At 48.8% G+C, this 27422-nt stretch overlaps 1 protein-coding gene across 9 annotated transcripts in view; it reads left to right on the top strand.

The window, feature by feature from the left end:
• KLHDC3 (kelch domain containing 3) overlaps window positions 1–22515 on the top strand; it is a 50001-nt gene extending 27486 nt beyond the window's left edge. For 6 of the 9 annotated variants that reach the window (XM_032962869.2, XM_032962867.2, XM_032962865.2 and 3 more), the window contains exons 9-12: window positions 2165–2273; window positions 12860–12933; window positions 15749–15827; window positions 20681–22515. In XM_032962869.2, coding sequence (XP_032818760.1) covers window positions 2165–2273; window positions 12860–12933; window positions 15749–15827; window positions 20681–20747 — 329 coding nt within the window. In that variant the 3' untranslated portion in view covers window positions 20748–22515. Of the gene's footprint in view, window positions 1–2164; window positions 2274–12859; window positions 12934–15748; window positions 15828–17129; window positions 17183–20680 lie in introns of all 9 variants that reach the window. The other 3 variants (XR_012945626.1, XR_012945625.1, XM_032962871.2) reach the window with 3 other exon arrangements.
• Window positions 22516–27422: the final 4907 nt, after the last annotated feature.

The following is a 27422-nucleotide window of genomic DNA, read 5'->3' as shown; positions in this document are numbered from 1 at the left end:
AAAGGGAACTGAGTGTAATGGCTCGACGCAGCTCTCCAGTTATTTATAATCTCCTCTTTTGTATGAATTCAAACGGGTGGATTTTTTTATTTGAGTGCTTTCGTACAAACACGGTGTAATATTCCACAGAGCATTACTCATTTTACGTGACTAATTGTGCCAGACGTTTGCTTTGGTTGGGGTTAGAGGTAGGGCGTGGTTAGCGCGTGAAGATGTAGCACCTTGGACCAAATCGCCCGGATTGGCGTCAGATCTCAGAAACTAAGCAGGATTGATTGCGGGTTCTCATTCGATGGGTGATCGAATGAGTACCCGCAATCAAGAAGTTCAGCATGGTCATTTGTAGGCTGTGGGGCTACATGGTGAGCAGAGCAGCAAAATCTATTGTTGTACTGTATTTCAATGCTCCCCAGGTCTATGCTTCCCTTTTCCACCGATCCACACTGACCAGTGCGGTGAAGTATGGTCAAACAGCACCCAAGACCTACATGGGGGGGAGTACATCATTATCCATTTAGCAGAGTTTCATGGTGTGTGAAAAACACACGGTCACGCATCATTTTTTTATATGGTGTGTGTCTGGAAATATTATGAATCCACACTTTCCTGTGACTGATTAACATTGCAATGCTGCAACAAAGACGTCCGGTGTGAACGCTGTGCAAAGTCTGAGATTGAAATGCTACATTTTACGATGGGGTTGCAGGGATTTTGTTGCCAAAACAATTGCTGCAGATGTAATCTGTCCAAACCTCACTTTGGCAGCATTGAAACCGTGCAAAGGCCAAGCATACCCTTTGTCATCAATCAAGTTATCTCCATTCACTCGGAGAGGAGCGGGAGTGAAATATTTTAAAGGGTTAAGTCATAGCTTGAGATGGAACATCGCATTTGCATGTCTGTCCAGGGTTCAAGGGAGCATGAGAGTTAAATCCTCGGGAGTGGGGTGGAATGCAAATTCAATGTAACATTATTATTGTACCATCTTAGGTGCAAATAATCCCTATCATGTGCTGAGAGCTTCATAATTTCCTGAAGAAGCTCCCGGAACACGTTAGAATATCACGCCGACCAAACACGCGATACGGCCAAAATAACAAATGACGACATGTGCAGTGGACACCTAAGAGCTATCTGCCCATGGATCGTGATGATGATGATGATGATAAATGTATTAATCCAGCAGAGCCTCGATGATTCAGAAGGCTCTTTTTGTCAGGGGCTGCCCTGCATAAACATTTTTTGGGCAATTGCATTCTTGAGAATCTCCTTGCATGCGGCGCAAAACGTCGGGACAAGATGCCAAAGGGTGGCAAGCTGTTAATTACCTCGCCTGGTATACAGGTGGCCGTGGGTTCGATCCCAACCCTGACTCCTGCCTATTTCGAGTTTGCGTGTTCTTCCCGTGGTCGCGTGGATTTTTTTCCGGTTCCTCCGGTTTTTCCCTCTTTTAGAATCGACGTGCGTTTAGAGTATTTGGCTGCTATTAATTTCCACGTGATAAGCCGCTTCGTTGAGCCGTCATTTCTGATAGCCAGGTTGTGTCTGCAAAGAGCTATATAGCTCAGTGGGCCTTACCTGGTAAAGTAAAAAGTGTATAGTTTTAAAAATAGAACAACACGCGGTAACGGGCGGAAAACGCGGCACGGGAATTTTTTTTTCCCGCAAATCTCTACGTGATCCACAAAGCCGTTGCCTTTCCAAAAGCGCGGGCTTAGAGGAGTGCGCTGCCACGTCCCGCATCTGTTGACACCAAGCCCCCGGCTCCCGTCCCGAGCCGCGAGGTTGAGCGCCCCCAGCTCTGCGGCTATGGGCGTCGATTCGGTAACCGCGGTGGCGAGATGTTAACTACCTCGCCTGGTACAGAGGAGGGCGTGCGTCGACCCCAACTCTGACACCTCTTTATTCGGAGTTTCCTTGTTCTCCCCGTGGTCGTGTGGATGTTTCTCCTGGCCATCCCGTTTTTTCCTCCATGTTTAGAATCGGCGCGCGTGTAGAGTATTTGGCTGCTATAAATTTTCACATGACGATAAGCCACTTCGTTGAGCTATCATTTGCGATAGCCACGTCACTTCTGAAAGAGCTGTATAGTAGCTCAGTGGGCCTTACCTGGTAAAATAAAAAATAGTTTAGTGTTAACCACTGTTTTCCATCTGCTTTTCAGAAACGATGACCTGGCAGCGGATGGAGGTGCGAGAGAAGGGTCCCTGCCCGCGCAGACGCCAGTGCTGCTGCCTGATCGGAGACCAGGCCATTCTGTTTGGCGGAACAAGGTCAGCGGAACAGAGAAAAATAACTCCCCCCCCCCCCCCCCCACAGCAGCACCCCCCAATTAAACTGCAGTGTTAAGAGCAAAGTCGCCGCTAAGTAAGGCAGCTTTTTAAATGTGTCGCTGAATAGGAACAGCTTTCCCGGGTTCATCCGGAACTTTGTATATTTTTTTCCAATCCCTATCACGTGCTGGGGCTTAACTTTTAAATGTTATAATTTGGTACTGGTAAAAGGTAAAGGCGCAGCACTGCAATATCTTGCTCACACATGTGATGACACAGGCGTCTCCACTAGAGGGAGCTCTAATAGAGCCCCTCTTGAGAGGGTATCGCAGCCTCATCTTGCACGCTGACCAAGACGCCTTTTGAAGACGTTCGCTACGCGAGTTGCAATTCAATTCACAGTTGCTAGAAATTTGCTCATCGAGTGTTATTATATAAGGCCTTTGCTTTCCCTCTGTTGTCGAGATATCTTAACGTGACAATTATACGCTGGGTTGCTGCCCTGTGCAATCCACCTCCGATTAGCACGGACGGCTACGTGTGGTGCAAAAGAAGTCTAAACGTACATGCATTGTACGTTATTTTGCCATTACGCAAGCCCGCGGGGTTTATTTGATGTCTTGCAAAGGAGAGACGGTCGATAATCGTTACGTAGTAAAACAATAACCTTGTGGAAAAAAATTCACATTCATTTTATTACTACTTGCTTTTTTTTACGCGTGGTGAAATAAGAAATATGAAGACGTTGCTTTTTATTTGCAAAAAGAACATTGTCATCGTTGGACATATTGCCAGGCGGGGTTCCCGAGAAGTGAGAATTACATCACCCCGCTTCCCAGCGTAGGCAACGTGCGTGTGGTTTTTTTTTAGAATAGTCCTGACATTCAAGCCTCTTTACTCGATATTCTGCAGACATCAAACACTGGCGCTCACAACTAAGCTGGTCAGCTATTAGCCAAAATAAACCTATAAAAAGATGAAGGCTTACTCGAGAAGACGCCTTTCCAAAATAAGAGTCGCACACGTGCAGTACGAAGGGCGTCGTGGTGCTCTCCGCTGCACTAGATGTTTCCGGTTGTTTGTACGTTCTTAAAGGTCGATTGTGAAATATTTATTGCGTATTTAATGTTGCTCACTGTACGATTCATTGCACAGTACCACCACTTATCACCATCAACAGGAAAATCATTCACCTCAAAGGAACGCTCTCGACAGCGGTTAGATTTTTCGTGTGTTCACCGACGGAAGATTAATGGTTTAAAACGTGTTGTGATCCATGATATCTGACCCACTTCTACTGGACATATGTGGAAAAGAGCTTCATAGCTCATCGGATTTCTCCAGTATAAAGAAAGATTCTGATTCTGAATAACTAAATACCACACAAATAATAATGCAATTGCTTTGTCCGAGCAAGAATTGTGTTTGGGGCCACACAATGTATTACAATTGTGCTGTCGGCAATTGCGCCGCGTGGCGATTCCATGTCTACTTCCGTTCATAACCCTGCAGCGAGCAGTGCACCCAACCACTACATACTGTGGCAGGGAATGTCATGTGAATGATTACGTCACAGAACTGCTACTGAAATCACTTCAAAAGACCCTTTTATCCACACCAGGGGGCATATAATTTATATTCGCCCACAAGAGGCGTTTGTCACATGTAGCCAACCTTAATGCGCTGGGTGTTTGATGCATAATTTCCAGGTCACCTACCCAGAGAGACTGGGCTGATATTAAGCCCTGACTTATGCATGGTCACCCATTCAGCGAAACAACATTGATTGCATGTAAATAACGTTTTAATTGCTAGAACTTGAAATGTTTCTAAAATGAAACGCGCATCGGTAATGATTAATTGATAATTACAAGTTGAAAAAAAAAAATTATCCGTGACATGCAATGAAATATTTAAGTGGACAAATTAACTGTTTTCTTAGTCACACCAGTCGGCACCATGTGCTGCTGGGAGTGCATAGTTTCAACAGCATCGCTTGAGTACAAGCAAACAGCGCACCGGTTTCGACAGCAGTGTCTCATCAGCAGAGTCAGGCTCGCTTGGATTCCCTGCTTGTAAACTGCCGGACGTTATCAGCAAGGAGCCTTTCATTACAAGGCATGGCTTCTAGATCGGGGGCGCGCAACATGCGGCTCCGGAGCCACATGCGGCTCTCTAAGGACTGCTCCGTGACAGTTATGTAATCAACGACCACCGTCTCGTATTCACCACGTGTGCATTGGCGGCTCTTGAAATGTATATTTTTTTGTCTTGCCGAATTCGAAAAAAATGGCTCCTTATTTCGGTTGCCGGAGCCGCCTGTTCTCGACGGGCGCAACACAACACAGCATAATCATTAGCGGCTATGTACAACAGCTGTTTTAATCATTTGGGTAGGGGGGAGGTGTGGGGGTTCAACTCCCCCCCCCCCATTCCCGACCCCCTCCCCGGATGCACCTCTGCGGCGTACACGCGCGCTGCACATTTCCCCACGCGCGCTCCACTTTTCTCCACGCGCGCTGCACATCGAAGCGAGAACCTTAACCTGCGGTGGTGAAAAGCGAGCCTCGCCGTTTCCTGTGTGCGTAACCCACCCACCCCGCCACCTCGTTTTGGCTCGTTAGCAGCGCACGCGCCGGTGTTTTGCTCGGCTCGCTCAGGACGCGGCGGTGGTGGTGGTGGTGGTGGGGGGTGGGGAGGCGGTAACCGCTGCTGGGCAACCTCAGTCAAAACACTGTCACTTGTTGCGTTTTCCTTTTTCCTGTTTGGCCAGCACTTAACCCTCTCCTGGCTGGCTGGCTGGCTGTCTGTCTGTCTGCCACCACGCGCACACCGCCCGCTCCCGCCCTCTTACGTTGTCGTATCGTATCTGTGCCTCGTTCTCCTTGGGGATGAGTCGGCTAGGAAGAGATATCAAAAAGGCACCGCGGTGGCGAGATATTAGCTACCTCACCTGGTATACAAGAGGTCGTGGGTCCGACCCGGATGCCTGCTCTATATTTGGAGTTGATGTGTCGGTCTCTCCTCCGAGCGTGGATTATTTCTCAGGTTCCTCCGGTTTTTCCCTCCACATTTAGAATCAACACGCGTTTAGAGTATTTGGCTGCTATACATTTCCACAATATGAGCCACTTCGTTGAGCTATCATTTGTGATAGCCAGGTCGCTTCTGAAAAAGAGCTACATAGCTCAGTGGGCCTTACCTGGTAAAAGAAAATAGATTTAGTGTTTTATTAGTTTAGATAGATGGTGCTGCTCCTTCTCAAATGTTTTTTTTAAGCTGATTAGCGTCAAGAGCAGGTCGTTGCTTCCTGTAGCGTGCGGAAAAAATTTCTTTGCATCCGGCACCTGATCGAAAGAGATTTGACGACTTGACGCGATTGGGCATTGGTTGCAATTAGATTGGGGAATCAATTCCGTTTTGTCTCGTTTTTGCCATCTCGCTGTATCGTTTCTCACTCTCTTGGTCACTTTCTCCCGTAGGTTTTCGTTTTTTCAGCCTGCCTTGGAATTAATATGCAAATATACTTTTTGAATATTTATTAAATAACTGATTTCTACACGTGCAATTCCACGCGTGTGTCCTGAGCTTAAGGGTTCATTTTAACCCACGAATCTCTGCATTGCAGCTTGCCCACCTTCTATAAAAGCAACATGTATTATTGTTTTACAAGTGACATTTTTAGTATTAATTCATCACCAAAATGTCTTCCTGACGATTAATTGTGAGCAGCCGAATGAATGTCAGCGTCACTTACAATTGGGAGCATCTTATTCTGATCTGTGAGCATTGCGGCTCTAGAAAAACATGAAAGTGTGAACTTCTTTTGCACCGTACACAGCCCACCGCGCTAATCGGAGGTGTGGGTGGGGGGGGAGGACAACAGACTAAACACAAAAAGCAGTTCTAAAGAAGTGAGTTTTCAATCTAGATTTAAAAGTGAATAGCTCTGGTGGCTTCCTCATCGAGGTTGGCAGTGAAGTTGAATCTCTTGATCTCCTCGGCATCGTGTCTCCACGACCGGAAGTTTGCCACTGCTCACGACAGGACCCCTTTCCTCGGACAGGAAACAGCTGATTGAGGGCTCACGGTTTGGCCTCTCAGGTTGAACAAAAAAGAAAACAATCCCCCTCGTGCTTTTTCTCCAAAAACATCGTGGGGCTGTTAATTCGCTAGATTAGCTCCTCTCTCACTTCCCCTTCCTCCGATGGACCCAATTCGAATCTCCTCCTTTCTCTATCCCCGTGTATGCCCCCCTTCCCTCCGTGTAATCTCCTCGCACTTGGTTTGAGCGAGGCGATTGTTTTTATTCTTTCTTCCTTCCCTGTGTGTGCGCGCGTTTTGGAGGCTCTGCTTTGTTTACGTTTCGTTTTTGGCCGATGGGAAGGTTGCAGCGCTGCGACGGCTGTTTTGCGGTGCCTATTAATGCGGAGGCGTCACGACGTCAATTTCGGCTTCAGTAACAATGAGTTAAACTGCCTGAGGTTTTCAGCACCTCAAGTTAAATAAATAACACCAACTTTGTTGATTCGCCTCTAAATATGCCAATAAAGGATACCAATAGATTCCTGGAAGAGAAATATAAAGGTGTCGGAAAATGTAGTAATTTGAGACCACGATTATATATTTAAGAATTTATTATCCTTGGCACATTTACAATTGCAACAGCCACTGGTGGCTGCAGTGGTTATGTGAACTCATCGTGCCCATGTTTTTACATTAATTTGTCACTCCACTGTTGGATGAAGACCTCCCCACATGTTTTTGTTCCTGGGGGTGGTTTGACCATACTTCTCCATGGGGGTTAGTGTGGGTTGGTGCCCTGCACCAGTTCAGATGTCACTTGCCACTGATGTTAACCATGGCTGGAAATCAAACTCATATGGCCAGGTTCATAGCACGGCACCACTCCACCCAAAAAAGAATATATACAAACCTAAAAAAACGTCAATTCTTTTTTTTTGTACAAATTATTCAATACATGAATCATTCTTAATCCATGAGTCAAAGTATTATTATGCATCGTAAAAGTGTTTTGTATGCGTACCGTATAGTTTGTAATACAGGAATTACATGTTAATTTAAGGCTCTCACTCGATCTTGTATTAAGTAAATAAGTAATACAACATCGAGATGGGAAGAGTGTACATCTTCTTACCTTCGTCATCTTATTAAGATGTGCGGCCGCTTTGTCAATCCACTGGTGGATGAGGGCCCCTCCCCTCCCTGTGCGGGTCATGCGAGTGATTTGACAACGCGTAACGGTGCTAAATAGTGTGGGTTTGTAAAGGCAGGGAGCATAGAAGTGAAGTATAACGGTGGATTTTTTTGCACTGCCTGCTGCTGCCCACAATTTAGTTGAGTTATTTAAACAATCCGAATAATTAATCTGTTAAAATAAATAATGTTGTGATACAGCTGCATTGGCAATGGTGCATGTCAAAGCCAATCACCAACAGCACAACCTCAACACTCGTCTCGTTCAGGCATTGTTATTGACAAATGTGGGCACTGCGGTGGTGAGATGTTCACTCCCTCGCCTGGTATGCAGGAGGTCGTGGGTTTGATCCCGACCCTGATGCATGTATAATTGGAGTTTGCATGTTCTCCCCGTAATCGCGTGGATTTTTCTCCGGGCACTCAGGTTTTTCCCTCCACATTAGAAACGTGGCAGTGCTATGCATTATCACATGATAAGCTACTTTGTCGAGCTATCATTTGTGGCCAGGTCTCTTCTGCAAAAGAGCAATACAGCTCAGTAGGACTTACCTGCTAAAATAAAAAAATAGTTTAGTTAAATTCGTATGTTCATGGAAGTCAACCTTGTCACAGCAAGGAGGTAAACTTTTAAATGCGCTGCTGCGGCTTGGGTTTGCCGCTGTTATTTAATTCGCAACAACAAAAAACCCGCGCAAAACATTTGTGCTCCGCCAGCTACGCAAATGATGTCATCTATCGAGCGACTTCTCTGTACCAAGGCACCACGTGAAGCCAATTAAATGCGACTGCTGCCAATCAGTAGGCTTGATGCCCCCCCCCCATCGCATACTTGCACAGAGGCTACCGGTTGGTAGATTTAAAGCACAGATGTTACTTTATCACTTGCAACAGTCGTCTGGCACGAGATAAGCATGCAGAAGAGATGCCCAGCTGGAATAGGCCTCCAGTCTTAATTAAGGAGAAAAGGCCAACTGCATGTGATAAGCCCAACTATTTCCTTAATGCCATTTCTTCATTACCAGCAGGGAGTGGGATTATGTATAGTATCTTCCCTCTTTCTACTCGCTTCTAAGTTCACCGAGGGAGCACCGGTGTCTCCCATGCATGCCCTTGTCTCTTGTTGACATCTGATTGCTGGTTGCTTTATTTCTACTTAAATATCTTAGAATGACCGTTGCACGATGTGCTGATTTATGCTCGCGCTCTGCGGTGGAGGTAGTAGTAGGTGCGTTCCAAAAAAGGTGGAGCACAAGGAGAACCCGCACGAGGAGACAGCTGCCTGCCGGCTAGCACACACGGCCCGCACAGTACGCAATGCTGTTGCTGTGTGTGTGTGTCTCTGTATGTATCTCCGTGTTTGTCTCTCTCGTGTCAACTCTGCCTGAAGTGAGTACCTGGTGCGGCGTGTAAAAACATCACCACTGGGGATACAAAGGCGGTCGGGCGTGGTGTTGGCCACCTACCCTCTCGTGTCCCGTGCCGGCCTGCATGGGCGCTCGCTAACCGTGCTTGCCCCAGCTATGTTTAGGCTGTATGGAAGAATCTTTGTGGGGTTTTTTTTGTCCTAGGGTATCTTCGTGCGTATCTTTGTGTGTGAGACCGCTGCCTGCCGAGCAGCGCACGCGGTAGTACACACGCAGTGTTGTCCCACGTCCGACCGCATAGCCGCATGTCGAGTGAATTCAAACTGCATAATATTGCTGATTATGGATAGAAATATGTTAGCCGCATATACGGCGTGAAATCGCTCAAGCCGTACCAGCATAGAGCGAGGGGAGCCTGTATTTGTGAAGGGAGAGTGGATGGGCGCAATGGTTATGGGGCACCGTGCGATGAAGCCAGCGACCAAAGTTTGATTCCAAGCCTACGGTGAATATCAGTGGCGTGTGACATCTCGCCTCGTCCTGGCCACCCCCTTCACCAAGCCGCACCGACCGGCATGGTGAAGTATGGTCAAACGACCCCCGTGACCGACACGGCCTAAGGAAGCTTTCGTTCAGCAGTGAATTGACGAGGGGACTGTACATTTTAATAATTGTTGGTTATTGATATAATTGCTTTGAAAACAGTTGTCCACATTAATGGTAATTTCCATTTCTCAGGCGCATTTCATCCAAAGAGCCTAATGTTGCCATGTATTGAAAGTGTGAAATAAACAGAACCAGGGCAATGGCCAGAACGGAGGGGTAAAAAGGCCAGTTTAAAGAATTGTTGTCAAAGACGTACTTGGAGTTGGCAACTCGCTCCTAGTGCCTGCTGTAGCAGTGCTGGCACGAGAACGGTCTGTGAATGGTTTCGGTGAATTAATGTCGGCTATTACCGTGGACTTGAGGAGGTGGTGGGTGGGATCGGTGTCAAATCGGTTAGCACACTGCACTGTGAAGTTCTATTCCTGACCGAGGCTAACTTCGGTGGCAAGATGAGAGGGCACCTTTCCTACACCAACCTAACCTCCAACCGGTGTGGCGAAGTTTGGTCAAACAACCCATATGAAAGTGGCACGGTGTAGGGGGAAGTCCCTTCGTCCAAATCTCGATTGAAAACTAATTTCTTTCAAACTGATTTTCGTGTTTAGTTTGATGTCCTTCCTCCGCACCTCCAATTAGCACGGTTGGCTACATACGGTGCAAAAGAAGTTCAAAATACATCCAGCATTGAATTAACACTTGGCTGTAAATGAAATGATTATTTAACCGTACATTCATTTCATTACCATCGGTATCTTTTGCGCCCACATAGGCCATGTAGTCTTATAATTCTAGACTTGGGAGTGGCCGGGTTCGTGAGTGAATGAGTGAGTGCTTGTTAGGCTGTCAGATGTGTGTGGCAGGAGTCGTGTGTTGGAGAGGTATGGGGGCAGGGGGGAGCTGGTATGGTCGATGCTACAGAGGAGGAGGAGCAGAGTGAGATGTGATAAGCTGGCTTGTGGCGGCCGCCCGCCCACAATGCTCCCTGGTGTTGCAGCCTTGTAAACAGTAGCTCTGAGCAGTTGGTGGCTCGTAGTCTGGACTCCACCCTCACCCCCCATACACCCATTGTATAAACTTGGTGGTGTGGTCGGGGGGTGTCTTAATGATGCCTGCTTAATGTTGCGTGGCAAATAAAGCTCTCGTCTTTCCTTCACCGTCGTTTAATTTAACTGGGGTTTATTAAGAGAACGTGTTGCTCACTGAAATACCTTGTCACTCAAGGTATGTGGTGTTTTTTTAAAGTTTAAGATCATCCCACTTTTCTTTAGTGATCAAATCAGTCATCGATATGTTAGAAAAACAATAAAAATTCATGCAGCAACATATCCACCGTTGGATGAAGGCCTTCCCAAGCCATCGCCATCCCGCATGATCCCGCCATGTGACAATCCCGCGATGTGACAATCCCATCCGGCCCCTACGCGCGGTAGCGTGTTTGTCACGCGTTGCAGAGGTTCGCGGTTCGAATCCAGGCGGCTGGCCTGATTTTAATCCTGCGGGGTGTAACAACTGTAATAATAATCCTTCACCATGGCCTTTAAAGATTCCGTGACGTCATTCGCAAGAGTCGGCCGTTGCGTGCCGGCAAAATTTGGCAAATTCGAAAATCGACTAAACCAAAGTCTATACACAGTTTTTCAGATTTTGTTATCTTTGCCTCATCAATGTCCATACGCCACTTGGGTACTATACACGCGTTGAGAATAAATCTTAAGTAAATATCTGTCGTAGGGACACAACAGCAGAATGTGTCGGTATAACGCGAGTTAGTTTTGACAACCGTTTTACAGTCACTACAATCGGCTAAAAAAAAAAAATCCGATTCTTAAATAATTTGAGCTGCGCCTCGCCTCTCCCGTTCCATTCCGAACGTCTCCGCACTTCAGTTTCTCCGCCACTACCGCCGCCACTCGGGGGAAGACCCCGGGGGGCCGATGACACAGTAAAGCTAAGCAGGCCCTTGTCCCGCCCTCGCAGACGCAGACACGCCGGCACGGCGCAGACGCACGCAGACGCACGCAGACGCACGCAGACGCACGCGCGGGAGAGATAGCGGCTCTCCCCGAGAGCCCGAGCGAGCGGGCATGAAAGAGCAACGGTGACTGACACAAAGGCACCCGCGCACGCTCTCCGAGATGGAGACGGCTGATAGGACCCACGCAGATCACAGGCAACGGCTGCGGCGCTGGCGCGTGCGGGGCCGGCTTCACCCAGCGTCGTCTCGCCTTGCTGCGATCTGGATTGCGATCGCCCCCCGGCCACAGCCGCCGATGTCTGTCGATTCGGAGCCGTTGTCTCCCTCGCTCGTGCACTCGGGGGTTGGTGGTCTTGATAAGGCGGCTTAAAATGGCCCCTGCCATAGGAATATGGACAATCTGCCGGCCGCTGGCTCGGCTTGCCGGCGGAGGGACGAGTTGGTGCGTTGTACGCTTCTTACATTTGTACTCTTGAAACGCAGCGGAATATGCATCCCCCCACCTCTCCGTACACCGACGTTGAACGTCCCAAGGTGCTGTAAATACATTGGGTGTAATTTACCACGATAAAATCCTTGCTTGTAAAACTTGCCCCTTTTTTTGGGGGGGGGGGGCGGGGAGGGTTCATGTGGGTCGAAACACGTGTAGGCAGGAAGGCAGGCTCCCCCCTGCCCCTCCCATTCCTGGAAAGATGATCCCCTTCCTGGTGTTTACACATAGCTGCTGTTTCCGCCGTTGTTTTATTTTATTTTATTCTTCTATTTGTTTTATTTTCCCCCCTTTTTTTTTAACACGTTTCCCTCGCACAAGATTTACAGCCGAGAGATTGAAAGGGGTTGCGGGGTGGGCAAGGGGCAGGCGCAGAGAGGGAGTTGCGAGGGTCCCGAGGTCACTCGCCAGGCTAAGAGGGGTCACGGCAGGATGGTTTCTGTTGTAGGAAAATTCGTCGGCGCGTTAAGTGCGGGGCTGATTGACAGGGAGCAGTCGTTTTTGTGGATTGCCGTCGGATTTCGCAAAAAAAAAACATTTAACATTTCGCAAATATAATCTCGGCAAAGACGCTTGTGTAATGAAAACTGCCTATTCAGGTCGGACATAGACCGGAGTACAGATTTCAGATCGTGAATTAAATTTCCCACGTGTACAAATACATAAACTTTACGATGACGATGGTGGCGGTGGTTGTGCTGTGGCTGCTGATAATAATGATGATAATGGTGGTGGTGCAGTTGGTGGCAATAACAATGAATACAATGATGATGGCGATGACGGCAGTGGTTGTGTCGTACCGTGGATGATGAGAATGATTGAGTTAGTGGTAGTGATTTGGATGAATATGGCGATGATGGCAGCATATGGGTGTTGGTGCACCTTGTGAAATTTTTAAGAATATAACGATGTTTTTTTTATGTTTTCGCAGTCCCTGTCCAGAGCAAGGCATGGGGGATGAGTTCAACTTGATGGATCACTCAGACCTCTACATCCTCGACTTTGGTACGTCGTGAATCTCCGTGCAAAGCATTGGTGCATGATCTCGATAGTTCCTAACATGGCGCTTCGTACGTACGAGAATCGTCCATCGATAATAAACATTCTCGGGGAAATAAATGATGATGATGATGATGATAATAATTGCAACTTGTAACGCGCCCGTGCAGCATCTGCTCGCGCTCGCACAGAGAGAGAGGGAGAGAGAGAAAACGACTCGGAGGCGCGAAGATTCAGAGGAGCGGGGAAGGCAGCAGCCAGGCATCGAGCCAGTGCCAAATTCTCCCACCCTCAAGCTCTCATCATCATCATCATCACCATGTCCCTCGGGGCATAGCAGTCCCCACGAGCCGCCACCAGGCAATCCTGTCCTGCCCTAGCCGCCACGCTGAATGCACGCCAAGGCCGCGGTGTCGAAGATCGTCCCTGGGTGGGGCGTGTCCACGTCAGGCCGTGGTCTGCCCCGGGGGGGGCGGCGCCCCTCCGGTGCCGCGGTGGGCCCGTCGACGGATCGCGCGCAGAGCTCTGGTGCGATCCGTCGATGCGTCCGCCCGGGCGACGTGTCCGCAGGGCGGCTTAAAGTCTTGTGGCTCTGATCGTTTCATGCACTTGTCGGGCATCCCGTGCGAAGGGCGGACCTCGACATTGGTGATGTGTACACTGAAGCTCTGCCATCATCTCTCTGTACGTGAAAAGGTGTTGTCGACCACTTAGTTGGTGTGGGGGAGCTTTGCCGAGCCTCAACGTTTTCGTGTCAAGGGGGTCCTGCATTGGGACGGTTGGCCAATTTCCGTTAACGAGTGGTTTGGTGTGTGGGAGGAAACGATCGAGGGGAAAGTGTATTTATAAAAGGGGCCCGATTGTACACGTGCGACGTATATCCTCTTAGGGCGAAGATTCAACAAACCTGCTCATTATACAGCTGCGAAGTGAACTGTTATCGGTGCGCCAAATACACTTTCACTCCCCGTTTCCGCTGACGTTTGAGATGGCCTCGGAAGCCGCCGTGAGAGTAAAAACGTGCGTTCGCTTCGACCGCGCGTGATCTGGCCGCTGCGTCTTAAGCGTTGGCAAGACTTGAGTGTGCTTACTTATTCGGAAACGTTCACCAGAAACAATGGGACATCCGTACCGTACCGTTGGATGCGGCGGTGTGCTGGAAACTGCAAAAATAAGCACCGTCCGTATATTGTATAGAGCAGGTGTCGGCAACCTGTGGCTCCGAAGTCGCATGCAGCTCATTAAGGACTCCTTTGTGACGTTATTTATTAAGAGTCACCGTCTCATATTCACCACGTCCATTGCGGTTCTTGAAATATTAAGGTTTTTACCGAAGTCGAAAACACCATGGCTCTTGTTGTTGTGGTTACCGACCCCTGGTATAGAGCATGAAGTTGAAGGTAAAGGCGCATCCCTGCAATGGCCTGCTCACGCCCCTGCTAGTGAAAAGGGGTCTTCATCTATAGAGAGCTCCCTGGAGGGTGTTTGGCCTACTCACTGAAATAGGAGCTACCCACACTTTACCCCATGGCACGCGATCTGTCGATTGACTAACTGCGGTGGTATGTAGTACGATGTTTATTCATCGTATCCTATCACACGACGTACCGTATGCCGTCATTTAAGCCCACTTTGTTGAGTCATTTTAGGCTAGATCGCTTCTAAAAAAGAAGCTTAATAGCTCGGTGGGCTTTACCTGGCAAGATAAAAAAATAGTTTTTTTTAGTTGGATATTATTTTTTAAGTGATCTGTTTACCTTTGCTATATATGCCACTCCTATTGTGTTGTATTGTTGTTGTAACGTTCTGACCCCATGCCCCTACTGGACATCGTTGAAAAAGAGCTTTATAGCTCATCGGATTCCCTCCAGTATAAATAAATATTCTAATTTTGGTAAATGTCATCACTCAACCCAGGAAGGACAAATGAATATCCACTATCACTTTGCCTGGTTTTTATTATGAAAAGATAATCTGCTCATCATTTGCACAAACCGAGGGGTAAACAACTAAATACAGACAAATTATCAAAACCTAATTGCCCACAAAGGTCTGCCGCATTGGTATTGCTTGAAGAGAGCGTTACAATACAAATCCCAAGAGGAGTCGGGTTAGTGGCTGAGCATTCGCCAAGGCAAATCAAGACGAGAGGGTGCCACGGTGGTGAGATGTTAACTACCAACCCCTGGTCGTGGGTTCGACCCTGACCTGTATATTCTTTAGTTATTTCGGTAAAGTCACGTAGATAGAACATAATAAATATATTTTGGTATTATTATGGTCGACAAAACTTCGATGAGTTTTTTTTTTCATTTAAAATTTTTATTTTATTTTTTTCTATCTAAGTGACTTTACCGAAAGAACCAAAGAATATGAATTCCTGCAGTCACGAAAGTTTTAAGTCAAAATCTGACCTGTATACTTGGAGTTTGATTGTTCTCTCTCGTCGTGGTCATGTGGATTTTCCTCCGGTGTTTCCCTGTCCATTTAGAAACGTGCGTTTATATTATTTGGCTGCGATAAATTTCCACGTGATAAGCCACTTTGTTGAGCTTTCATTTGTGGCCAGGTAGCTTCTGAAAATAAGCGATATATCTCAGTGGGCTTTACCTGGTAAAATAAAAAGTTTGGTTTATAGTTTTAGTTTAAAAATAAGTAGTCTTATCTCCTATCGTTTAGTTTATTATTTTAAATCACAACTACGTTACAACTGAAAATTGCGTTCAAGAAACATACGATTTTAACTGTTGTGTGTAGGTGTGTAGACTACTGCCCTCTCTTGTCGATCATAACCGTTGTTTTTGTACGTTTTATCTTTCAGCACCAAGTTTGAAAACCCTTTGCACACTGGCGGTCGTGCAGTATAAGTTGGATCTGTCCAGCCTCCCTCATGACATCCGGTAAACTATTGCAGGAACATTTTTTTATCGTCTTAAATATTAAAATTTTCGCAGCAGGTGGCGACGTTGCAATGTCTAATCTCAATTTTCACGTGCGTCTTAAGGCAGAATTTCATTTATTTTCCCTCTATTGATGGCAAAAGCTCAATGCAGCGTTGTTCACCGTTAGCACTCTGTCGGTATCTCCGAGTCTCCTTAACCCTTTCCCCGTTGCGAGACGCCTGCGAGTTGCAGGGCGAGGGGTCCCCTTCGCCGAATCTCGGGACTAGCTAGCGGCTCTGCATACACTTTACTCGGAGAGTTGTAGGAGCAGCGCCGTTGTTTTTAAAAACGTTGTTACTCACCGCAGAGAACCGTAGCGACGCGACCGCCGCCACTCTACAGAGGCTGGGGGGGGGGGGCATTTCAGATGTTCGTCGTGCGGCGACTCTCGCAAGTCGTCCACTGACTGAACTCGCTCGCCAACATCGACGTGAACATACAAACGTCGCTGTACAACTCCCCACCTTCATATTAACTAATAATTATAATCCCCGTTATCGTCATCAGAGTTAGTGTACAGGTGCAATTACGCATCGTTGGATTTGCACAGCTTGCGTATATTTCAACGTTCGTTATCTCGGCTGTAATCTGACGCCCCCCACCCACCCACCCCGCCCGCCCGCGCCAAAATTCTCTGCCGGAGAGAGAAAAGCAGCGAGAGGCGCGTGGCTCCGAGATGCCGTTACGCATCTCCTCCACGCCTCCCCTCCTTCGCTCCGTTACGTTGTCACCACCCCGGGTGTTGTCTCAGCTGCAGGTTCGCCAAGTGAAATGTGCCTCCCCCCTTTCTCAGAGGTCTATTAACTCCGCGCTCGTCTAAAAAACAATAAGCTCCGATGATCGGATTTTGTTTTCTGATGGAGGTGCGTTTGTGTCAACAGGCGATTCTCTCCTCCTCCTCCTCCACGCCCCCCCCCCCGAATCTCGCTGCTCCTTTCCCTTTTGTTTTTCCTTCCACCCCCTCCTTAATGCCATAAGACGGAGAGATCAGACGCGGACAACTCGCATCCGTTTTGTTTTACTCACTTGTATATCTGTTGAGGCTTTTGCCGAGGCGTGATGGTGTTGTTTGTTTATTGCCCATTGCCGTCTGTTGCCACGTGCGGCTCAACCCCCGTCGACTTTAAAGTATTTGCCGCGAGATGCGTTGCGCCTGATCTGGAGAGGCGGCGGTGGTGGCGGCTTGGGGAGGCCCTCATCCAGCAGTTGATTGACCATGGTTGTCTATGTATGTTGACATTTTTTTCACACCGTACGTAGCCAATCGTGCTAATCGGAGGTGCGAGGAAGTTGGACGTGCGTGGGAATCCGAGGTGCGGGGGTGATGATGATGATGTGTCACATGGTGGTGGAGCAGTGGCACGGTGGGGGTTAAAACTTTGCTATGAACCAGCTGAGCCGAGTTCGATTCCCTGCCACGGTTTGCATCGGTGGCGAGTGATATCTGAATCGGTCACAGGCTGCTCCCCTCTTTGCTAACCCACTATCATTCTTCGCTTTCTTATCCAAGTGTGGTACGTGACGACATACCCTCCGGGTACATTTTAAACCTGTTTCTCATTTACGAAGTGTTGGGCAATCTGCAACATCCAGCCAAGTAACCCGTGTGTATAAGATAGGAACTGCGTAGCAGAAGATCTACTTCTTTTGAAACTGAAACTATAAACACTTTTTTTTTGTGTTTGACCAGGTAAGGCCCCACTGAGTTAATAGCTCTTCTTCAGAAGCGATCTGGGCGTCCCAAATGATAGCTCAACGAAGTGGCTTATGTGGGAATTTATAGCAGCCAAATACTCTTAAACCCATGTCGATTCTAAATGTGCAGGGAAAACCAGCGGACCCGGAGAAAAATCCAGACTACCACTCGGGAGAAAAACATGCAAACTCCAAATATACAGGCGTCATGGGTCTGCATCGAACCCACGATCTCCTTTATATCAGGCGAGGTAGCTAACAACCTGCCACCACAGCGACCCTCTTATCCAAGTGGCGCATGACGACACTCCCTCGATAACTTTAAAACCTCTTTCTCATTTACATAGTGTTGGGCAATCTGCGACATACAGCCAAGGTACCCCTGTCTATAAGATAAGAACTGCAAAGGAGATAAGATCTACTTGTTTTTAAATAAAAACTATGAACGAAACTATTTTTTATTTGACCAGGTAAGGCCCACTGAGCTATATAGCTCTCTTTCAGAAGCTACCTGGCCACAAAATAATAGCACAACGAAGTGGCTTATCACGTGGAAATGTATAGCGGCTGAATCTTATAAACCCATGTTTCTAAATGTTGAGGGAAAAACCTAAAACCCAAGAAGAACCCACGCTACCACAGAGAGAGATAGACATGCAAACTCAAAATATACAGCAGGCGTCAAGGGTCGGGATCGAAGCTGCGACCTCCTGTATACCAAGCGAGGCAGTTAACATCTCGCCACTGTGTCGCCCGTCTTTCTTCAACGCGCATCGGTCATTTGAGTGGAGCACAAGCACAGCCACTTGACAACCGCTCGGGTGCCCAAATGGCGTTCCTGGAACCCCGGAGCGAACTCGCCGCTACGCCAACTTGGCACCCTCGCCGCTCCGCAGGACAGAACACAGCCCCCCCCAAATTGCCTTGGCCACGTGCGCCAAGGGGGCTTTGGTTTCCAGTGTAGATATTGCAGGCACGCGCCGCCGGCGGGCGCAGCAGCAGCAGTGCCTTTTAGTGCCGCTTCCGAGCATTGTTAAGCGTTTATGGCTCGGTTGAAGGTAACAGGATAGCCCCATTTGAAGTGGCGATGATAAAAAAGAGGGCACACGCAGACACGCGCACATACAAAGCTCCCACCCCCCACATAGCCTGACACAGATTGTTGAGACAAGTGCTGTTAGCGAGTGCTTATGAAGGCCGTCACGGTGCACGAGTGGGTGGTATGGCCAGCACGAAACACGCCTGGCAGCCTTTGTCTCTCCAGCATTGATGCTTACAAAGCCCACTGGCTACTTATTTAAGGCGTAATTGACCTAGGCGAGACCCGGGACTGAGTTCAGATATTGCGCCGCTGATGTCAGCTTTGGCTGGGAATGAAACTTGGGCTGCCTGGTTCATAGTGTAGTGGGCTAATCACTATGCTACTGCTCAAGACAGATCCCCCCGTATAGCCTTTACCAGGCTGTTGGGGCGAGTGCTGTTTGTGAGTATCACCTTTGAAGGCCGACATGGGACACATGCATGTTGAACTTCTCTCGCACCGTACGTAGCCAACCGTGCTAATCGGAGGTGCGTGGGAAGGACAACAAACTTAACACAAAAATCAGTTCTAAAAAAAATGTGTTTTCAACCTAGATTTAAAAGTGCATAGCTCCAGTGTCTTCCAAATATCGCAGAAGCGCATCTAAACTACCCGCAATAGGCGGTGGTGTGGCCCGTACCACGCTCGCCTGCCTGTGCCTCTCCCAGCCCTTCCCTTTACTGAATGAAACCAGGCGAGATTCAGGACCGCTTCGGAAAATCTGTGCGCCGTACCTGGTAAAATAAAATAGCTTGGTTTCGTTTTAATCAACACTGAATGTTAGCCGTGGCCAGGAATCAAACTTGAGCAGCCAGATTTGCAGTGCAGTGCGCTGCTATCCACTACGCTACCACCCCACAGCCCCTCCCCCCACCTCGCACACACGCAAATACATTGCAGCGCATGGGCACGCACCGTGCACCATTCCCCAGAAAGGCAGAGGAGAACCCTTCGATGAAATTGATGAATGGAGAAGCGGAAAAAAAGGTCTCGTGCGGTGTCGGCGTAGACAAACAACCGCCGCTAATCCCCAAAGCAGCGAAGGAGCAGCGGCGCGCACGCGTCTCTCAGTGTGGGATGTGTCGGGGGTTAAAGGGGGCCACCGGCCCCTGCTAGGATGACAGGGCTCCACTGGAGCCGAGAGGGGGGGGGGGGTCCTTATCAGCGGCCAGCATACGGGCCAGATGGTTCTCTCGTTATCAGCCACCAACACCCGACCTCCCTCCCTCGCTCCCTGCCTTCCCCACACCCCTTCTTCACTACTGCCTGCAAGAGCAGCTTAAGTAAACACGGATTCCCCCGTGCTGTGTGGGTGGTTCTTTTTCGTTTTTCCCAGAACGGCTGCCCTCCGTATTGCACGCACGCCTCCTACGGGGGACCGCTACTCTACACCGGCGGCGGTGTTGATGATGTAATCCGCGCGGTAGCCGGCTTAATTGGCGGAGGTGGCGATATGGTTTTTTTTTTAAGAATGACTCTGCAAACGTTTTGTGTGTGTGTGTGCGTGCATGTGTGTGTCTGCTTGGGGGAGCGGTGTAGTGAAATGGTTAGCGTGCCAGCGCTACGAACCCTCTGACCCTGATTTTGATTCCTGGGCCAAAGCTGATATGAGTTGGTGAGTGATTTTGGAACCCCCATTTCTGACACCGCACGGGGGAGGCCCTTCATCCAGCAGTGGATTGACAAGCTGTGCCCCTGGGGGGGGGGGGCAGTAGCATCGTGGTGGTTGGTTTATCGCTGTGCGAACCCTACAACCCGAGTTCGATTCCCAGCCAGGGCCAACGCAATTGGTGAATATTTTAACTGGCCGTGGGCCCTCCCCTAGGTTAACTTGGCCTTAAACATCGACTTAGGTTCGGTGTGTAATCGTCGTCCCCGTTGAGACGAATGCAACTGCGTGGTGCTGGCCTGGCCACACCAGTCCCCTCGTGCGAGGTGCCGGCCTTCGCGTAGGGTGCTAGCGAATAGCAACAGTCCAATATGCCCTCACATGGCGGATGTTTATCATTGTCTGTTCTTTTTTTTTACCCATCAGGTGGGAGATTACGGCCATGACGACCAACAGCAACATCAGCCGGCCCATCTTCTCGTCACACGGATGAATTGGAGGCACATATTGAGTCCTCGCTGCTCGGCGATTGTTTGTGGAGGTTTTTATTCTTGGACTGCGACTCGCCTGGCATTTCGCCCCGGACATAACAGATGCTTTCATCATCGGGGTCTGGCCTGGGTCTGGCCTGGGTCTGGCCTGGGTCTGGCCTGGGTCTGGCCTGGGTCTGGCCTGGGTCTGGCCTGGGTCTGGCCTGGGTCTGGCCTAGGTCGGGTCGGGTCTGGCCTAGGTCGGGTCGGGTCTGGCCTGGGTCGGGTCTGGCCTGGGTCGGGTCTGACCTGGATCGGGTCTGGCCTGGGTCGGGTCTGGCCTGGGTCGGGTCTGGCCTGGGTCGGGTCTGGCCTGGGTCGGGTCTGGCCTGGGTCAGGACAGGGTCGGTTCTGGCCTGGGTGTGTCCTCGCTTCTCGACGTGACGTCGCGTGGCCTGGAGAGAAAGAGAGCGAGCGGACTGACCACCAGCAGTTGGATAGACATTTCGTCTCTTCCGAGCTTCGACATCTAACACGGATGATGGAACGCTTTTGCTGTCGGAGCGTGAGAAACAATTCAAAACACACAGGGACTCGTACTCAAAGGGAAATGAATTAAACGTTACACAAATCGGAAATGTCGTATTTTATTTTTCATCGCTAGTCCGATTGCATTATCGTTTCCTCTTAAAATCAGTATTTATAGTGATTTAGTGTTCTTTAAGTACTGGGTAGACTAGCCTGAATTTTAGAAATGACAATTGGAAGATGTCGGGTTTTTTTGTTCCGATGCAAACATTTTTAACCGGGCGAGTTACGAGTGCATTCTCTCACGTCGCGTACAGACCATGCACACGTTATACATATATAAACACAGTGCTCTGACAATCAGGACACACGGAGTTATTATATTTTAACCGATCACAGTGCGTTATGTCCATTAACTTACTGCCATTAACATGAAAGCATGCATGTAATTTTTTGGGGAATTGAGTTTAGACTTGATTCTTTGGTGTACTCTTAGAACATTCATCAATTTATGTTTTTGTCAATTTCCCTGCCATTTTTGAATGTCGCCTGAAAAGGAAAACGGAAAAAATGGATTTTAATATTTTAAAAAGCCAATGTTAAAATTCCTAAAATAACCCTACGCGTCCTGACTTTTGGGCCACTGGACACATGCATACACGTACAACACACACATCTCTTGCATGTGTGCGTGCGTGCATACACTTGCAACACAGGGATCTCGTGCGTGTGTGTACGCACGCACAACACAGGATTCTCGTGCGCGCGTACATGTACAACACAGGAATCTCGTGCGTGTGTGTACGTTCGTACGCTCGTCCACTTGAACTCGCGTTGCTCTCCTCTATTATTTTTTTAAGCCAAATGTCGAGAATTGCACGACGCTGTCACTTTCAGTTTTTGAACAACAGAATGAAGCAAAGCCAAATGACATATTCTTGTGCGGTGAAGTTGTTTACAGCTTGGTGCTCCAGTTATTAAAAAAAACCTCCAGGTCTCGTATGCGTGTTATGTAGCGCCATGGGGTTTGCCCGTAATCAAGAGTTATTTTAATGCGTGTGCCGTGTTCAGCTTTTGCCTTTTTGAGAACTAGCCAAGAGAGCTAAGCTCGCCGTGTGTGCGTGCGTACGTGCGTGCGTACGTGCGTGCGTACGTATGTGCGCACGCACGTACGTACGCGTGGAGGGATGTGTGCTGCGTGTGCTGTAAATGTGCAGGTTTGAAATGGGAGAATAATGATTAAAGTCTCCACCCGTTGGTTAACTCGTCGCGTTGCGTGTGGGTTTATCTGCTGTCATAGTAATTGGTACGTTTTGTTAGTCGCGGCATTCTTATCGCGAGGGAAGGAACGAAACTAAAAGCGAAACTTTATTTTACCAGGTAAGGCCCCACTGAGCTAAGTAGCTCTTTTTCAGAAGTGACCGATCTGCAAATAATAGCTCAACGAGAAGTGGCTTATCATGAGGAAATGTATATCAGCCAAATGCGCTTAAACGTGATGTTGATTCTAAATGTGAATGGGAAAACCCGGAGGGCCCGGAGAGAAACCCACGCCAGCACGGGGAGAGGGACACCGCAAACTCCAAATATACAGCAGCAGCAGGCGTGAGGGTCGGGATCGAACCCACGACCTCCCGCATACCAGGCGAGGGAGTTAACATCTCCCAGCCACCGTGGCATTTCAGAGAGAACCCTCTGCAATAATCGGCGTGCTACCTCTGCGCCCAACCTCCGATTAGCACGGTTGGCCACGTACGGTGCGAAAGAAGTTCAGCAACGTGACCCGTGTTGCCTGCCATGTGCAAAAGCAGGTTGAGTAAATTGTCAAAACATTTTGTCGTCAAGTTTGCTACATTCGTTGTAGCGCGTCGCCGTCACGCGACATTGGCCCACCCGTGTCGAAGAGCGTCCCGCGGGATCTTTTAGCGCCCGCTCTGAAGCAGGCGGCGCGTGGTACCGACTGGTGAATTCGTACGCCGCAGCAATAAGCCAGGGCAGCCTGCCCGATTCGAATCCACGAGCCTCTGTTGCAAGAAACGGCGGACGTAGCTACCACCTCGCAAACGCCACCGCCACGAGGTGCCAGAGAGGGTGTTGTTCACTCCAGTTGAAGTGTTAAATTGACCATACACCATAATTAATGTGTGCATGTCGAACTTCTTTCGCACCTTACATAGCCAACCGTGCTAATGGGAGGTGCGAAAGGGTTTTAATCGTAGACTAAATAAGTCTGTAGAGTATTTATTTCATACAGGTGATTGGATTACGTAGTGATCTGTTGCAATCCTGTTAGATTGTAGGAGCATTGCCAATGACCAAAATAACAAATTACGCCGGATCTCGCCAGATCGTGGAAGGCTAAGCAGGCGTGAGCCTGGACAGTGCGTGAATGGTTACCTGCCACGATGTACGCCGGTTGTGGTGAAGGCCACTCTAGGGCTACGTGGTGAGCAGTAGAGGACAGTGCAGATTTTTTTTAATATATATAATCCCGCACGTCATCTGCTTTCCTTCACTCAATCCGCACTGACCAGCGTGATGAAGTATGCTCAAATAACCATCCCTCGACCCCCCCCCCCCCCTACGCCATGGTGGAGGCCCTCATCCAGCAGTGGGTTGACGAAAGCGCTGTACGCGTGCACGCTTTCTATTCAATGAATGACCGTCCAACTGGTAGCATTTGCAGAGTTTGTTCAAATAATTCTACCTTTTCTTTTGAAGAGTTGTGTTAAGGATAGAGTTTCAGTGTACTGTATATTCTTCTAGATATCAACGGGTTACATCGTAGTGTGGAATTTCCCCAATTGGCTTTAGGATATCTGGCTCGGAGCACGGATACACTGCTTGCTGAAGGTGACAACCTAATTTTGTCTCCAAAAACAGTGGGGTGGGGAACGTCCGGCCCAAGGGCCGTATGAGGCCCGCGAAATCATTTGGGTCTCTGGCCCTGCCAAGGCAACCGCAGGCGGGACTCGAAATTCAATAAATCTAGGAGCAAACCTGGAAAAGCAGTTGCGAGTAGCAGCAACATCGTCAATACCGGCTAACATCACACACGCCTCGCCAAAGAGAAGCAGTTCCAGCCATCACATTAGGGGTGAGTTAATTAAACGTTTGACCAAATATAACGGGCTAATTTTTAAGTTGATTATTGTGTATGGCCCGCTAATGATGTTACAAATATCCAAATGGCCCTTGGCAGAAAAAAAGGTTCCCCACCCCTGCTTAAAAGCTCAACACACGTCATTAGGGCAACATTTCGGGCAATGACCCTTCATAGCACAACTGAGAGCACTCCATGTGATGAAGGGCCATTGCTCGAAACGTCTATTTATTTCCCCCTTTTATGCCCACGCACCGTGGTATTGGCTGTGCTTGTTGCGCCATTACCAACGCAGCATCAACAGCACAACAAATTTCCCGAACCTACATGATGGCCCAAAAGTTAGGACACACATGGATTATTATTTATTTTAACATCACAAATGGTCAAACTGACGTGTTGACATTCATGTGTGCGGCCGTGCATTAATTATTTTGAAAGTAAATCAGGACGTTTTTGTTTAAAGGTTACAGGTGTAATCTTTGAAAAATCCATCAATTATATTTAGTCTCAAAACATAATTGGCAAACGAGGTGGTGGGTGGCCAGCACCACAGCCGCCCGCCTTTGTCTCCCCAGTGGCGATGTTTTGCACACCGCACCAGGCACTCAATTGAGGCTGAGTCGACCTATGGGAGCCCCAGCGCCGGTTCAGATCAATCGTCACTGCTGTGATGTTGGCCGTGAGCGGGAATCGAACTCGGGGCACCCGATTCGTGTCCTCGGCGCGCTAATCGCTGCAACCCCCCCGCCTTAACCTCCCTCCCCCCGCCACCCCTTAAACTCCCTCCCTCGCCTCCCCCAAACCCCTTTAGACCCCCACCCCGTCGCACGCCGATGCTAAAAATAGCCCCCGTGGCTAAAAATAGCATTGCGTGACGTCAGGGGCAGTGTGGAGGTGCGCGCGCGTGGGAGGGGAGTGACGTGTGGACGGATGAGGGGGCGACCTCGTGACCCGAACCCACAACACGTTCGAGCAGAAAGGGCCATTACCCGAAACGTTAGCTTAGAACAACAACAATACAATGCTGATGGCCGTTGTTTTGCCCGGGAAAGCCTCGTTTGAGCGTCGAGGCTCGCCCATCACAAGGGCCCGGCGACTTTGATGATGGTTTTTGGGAGAATTTTCTATTATTCTTTAATCCTTACATTATATCGCTTGTTTCCCGGATAAGGCTTTACCGAGTCTCATGATTCGCGTGTTGTTCCCTTGGAGGGTCCTGCCACTTGTTCGCAGCAGTAGGGGGGGGGGGGGTGCGGGGGACGATAATAGCCGCTGAGTGTGTGTAATCCTTATTGAGTAATTTGCGTGTGTAATCCTTATTGAGTAATTCGCGGAATAACTTCAAGTTTGGTAAATTTTGGATAATTGACCGCCGACACACAATGGCCTACTCTTGCGCGAAAGACGCCACTGGATCTTTAACGTCCATCGCGAAGCAGGCGGCGCGTCGGGGTGTGCTTACCGTGAATACGCAACGCAGTGTTAATTAGGGCGGACGCTCGGTTCGAACCGCGAACCTCTCGCATCGCTAGGCCACGTCACCGCGAGTCGATGGGTCTCTGTGTGAGTCTGTGGATATCTGTGAACCTACGGGTCTCTGTGTGGTGAGTCTATGGGGTATGTGTGGTGAGTCTATTGGTATCTGTGTCGTGAGTCTATGGGTCTTTGTGTGAGTCTATAGGTCTCTATGGGGTGAGTTTGTGGGTCTCTGTGCGGTGAGTCTACGAGCATCTGTCTGATGAGTCTATGGGTCTCTTTTTGGTGATTCTTTGGTCTCTGTGTGAATCTCTGGGTCTGTGTGAGTATGGGTATTTGTGTGGTGAGTCTATGGTTCACTGGTGAGTCTATGGGACTCTGTGTGAGTCTATGGGTCTCTGTATGAGTCTTTGGGTCTCTGTGTGATGCGTCTGTGGGTTTCTGTGTGATGAGTCTGTGGGTCTCTGTGTGGTGAGTATATGGGTATCTGTGTGATGAGTCTCTGTGTGATGAGTCTGGGCCTCTGTGTGGTAAGTCTATGGGTCTCTTGTGTGGTGAGTTTGTGGGTCTCTGTGCGGTGAGTCTACGAGTCTGTCTGATGAGTCTATGGGTCTCTTTTGGTGATTCTTTGGTCTCTATGTGAGTCTCTGGGTCTGTGTGAGTATGGGTATTTGTGTGGTGAGTCTATGGTTCACTGGTGAGTCTATGGGTCTCTGTGTGAGTCTGTGGGTCTCTGTGTGGTGAGTCTATGGGTTTCTGTGTGATGAGTCTGTGGGTCTCTATGTGGTGAGTCTATGGGTATCTGTGTGATGAGTCTATGGGTCTCTGTGTGATGAGTCTGGGCCTCTGTGTGGTGAGTCTATGGGTCTCTGTGTGGTGAGTCTTTGGGTCTCAGTGTGTGAGTCTATGGGTCTCTGTGTGAGTCTATGGATATCTGTGAACCTACGGGTCTCTGTGTGGTGACTCTGGGGTATGTGTATTGAGTCTATTGGTCTCTGTGTCATGAGTCTATGGGTCTTTGTGTGAGTCTGTGGGTCTCTGTGCGGTGAGTCTACGAGTCTTTGTCTGATGAGTCTATGGGTCTCTTTTTGGTGATTCTTTGGTCTCTGTGTGAGTCTCTGGGTCTGTGTGAGTATGGGTATTTGTGTGGTTAGTCTATGGTTCACTGGAGAGTCTATGGGTCTCTGTGTGAGTCTATGGGTCTCTGTATGAGTCTATGGGTTTCTGTGTGATGAGTATGTGGGTTTCTGTGTGGTGAGTCTATGGGTATCTGTGTCATGAGTCTGGGTCTCTGTGTGATAAGTCTGGGCCTCTGTGTGGTGAGTTTATGGGTCTCTGTGTGGTGAGTTTGTGGGTCTCTGTGCGGTGAGTCTACGAGTCTCTGTCTGATGAGTCTATGGGTCTCTTTTTGGTGATTCTTTGATCTCTGTGTGAGTCTCTGGGCCTGTGTGAGTATGGGTATTTGTGTGGTGAGTCTATGGTTCACTGGTGAGACTATGGGTCTCTGTGTGAATCTATGGGTCTCTGTGTGATAAGTCTATGGGTTTCTGTGTGATGAGTCTGTGGGTCTCTGTGTGGTGAGTCTATG

The sequence above is a fragment of the Petromyzon marinus genome, chromosome 29, assembly GCF_048934315.1.
Source record: "Petromyzon marinus isolate PM22_M1 ecotype Great Lakes invasive population chromosome 29, UKy_Petmar_22M1.pri1.0, whole genome shotgun sequence".
In the NCBI taxonomy this organism is placed as follows: Eukaryota; Metazoa; Chordata; class Hyperoartia; order Petromyzontiformes; family Petromyzontidae; genus Petromyzon; species Petromyzon marinus.
Note: the sequence above shows the minus strand (reverse complement) of the source record. Positions and strands in the feature narration are given on the sequence as shown.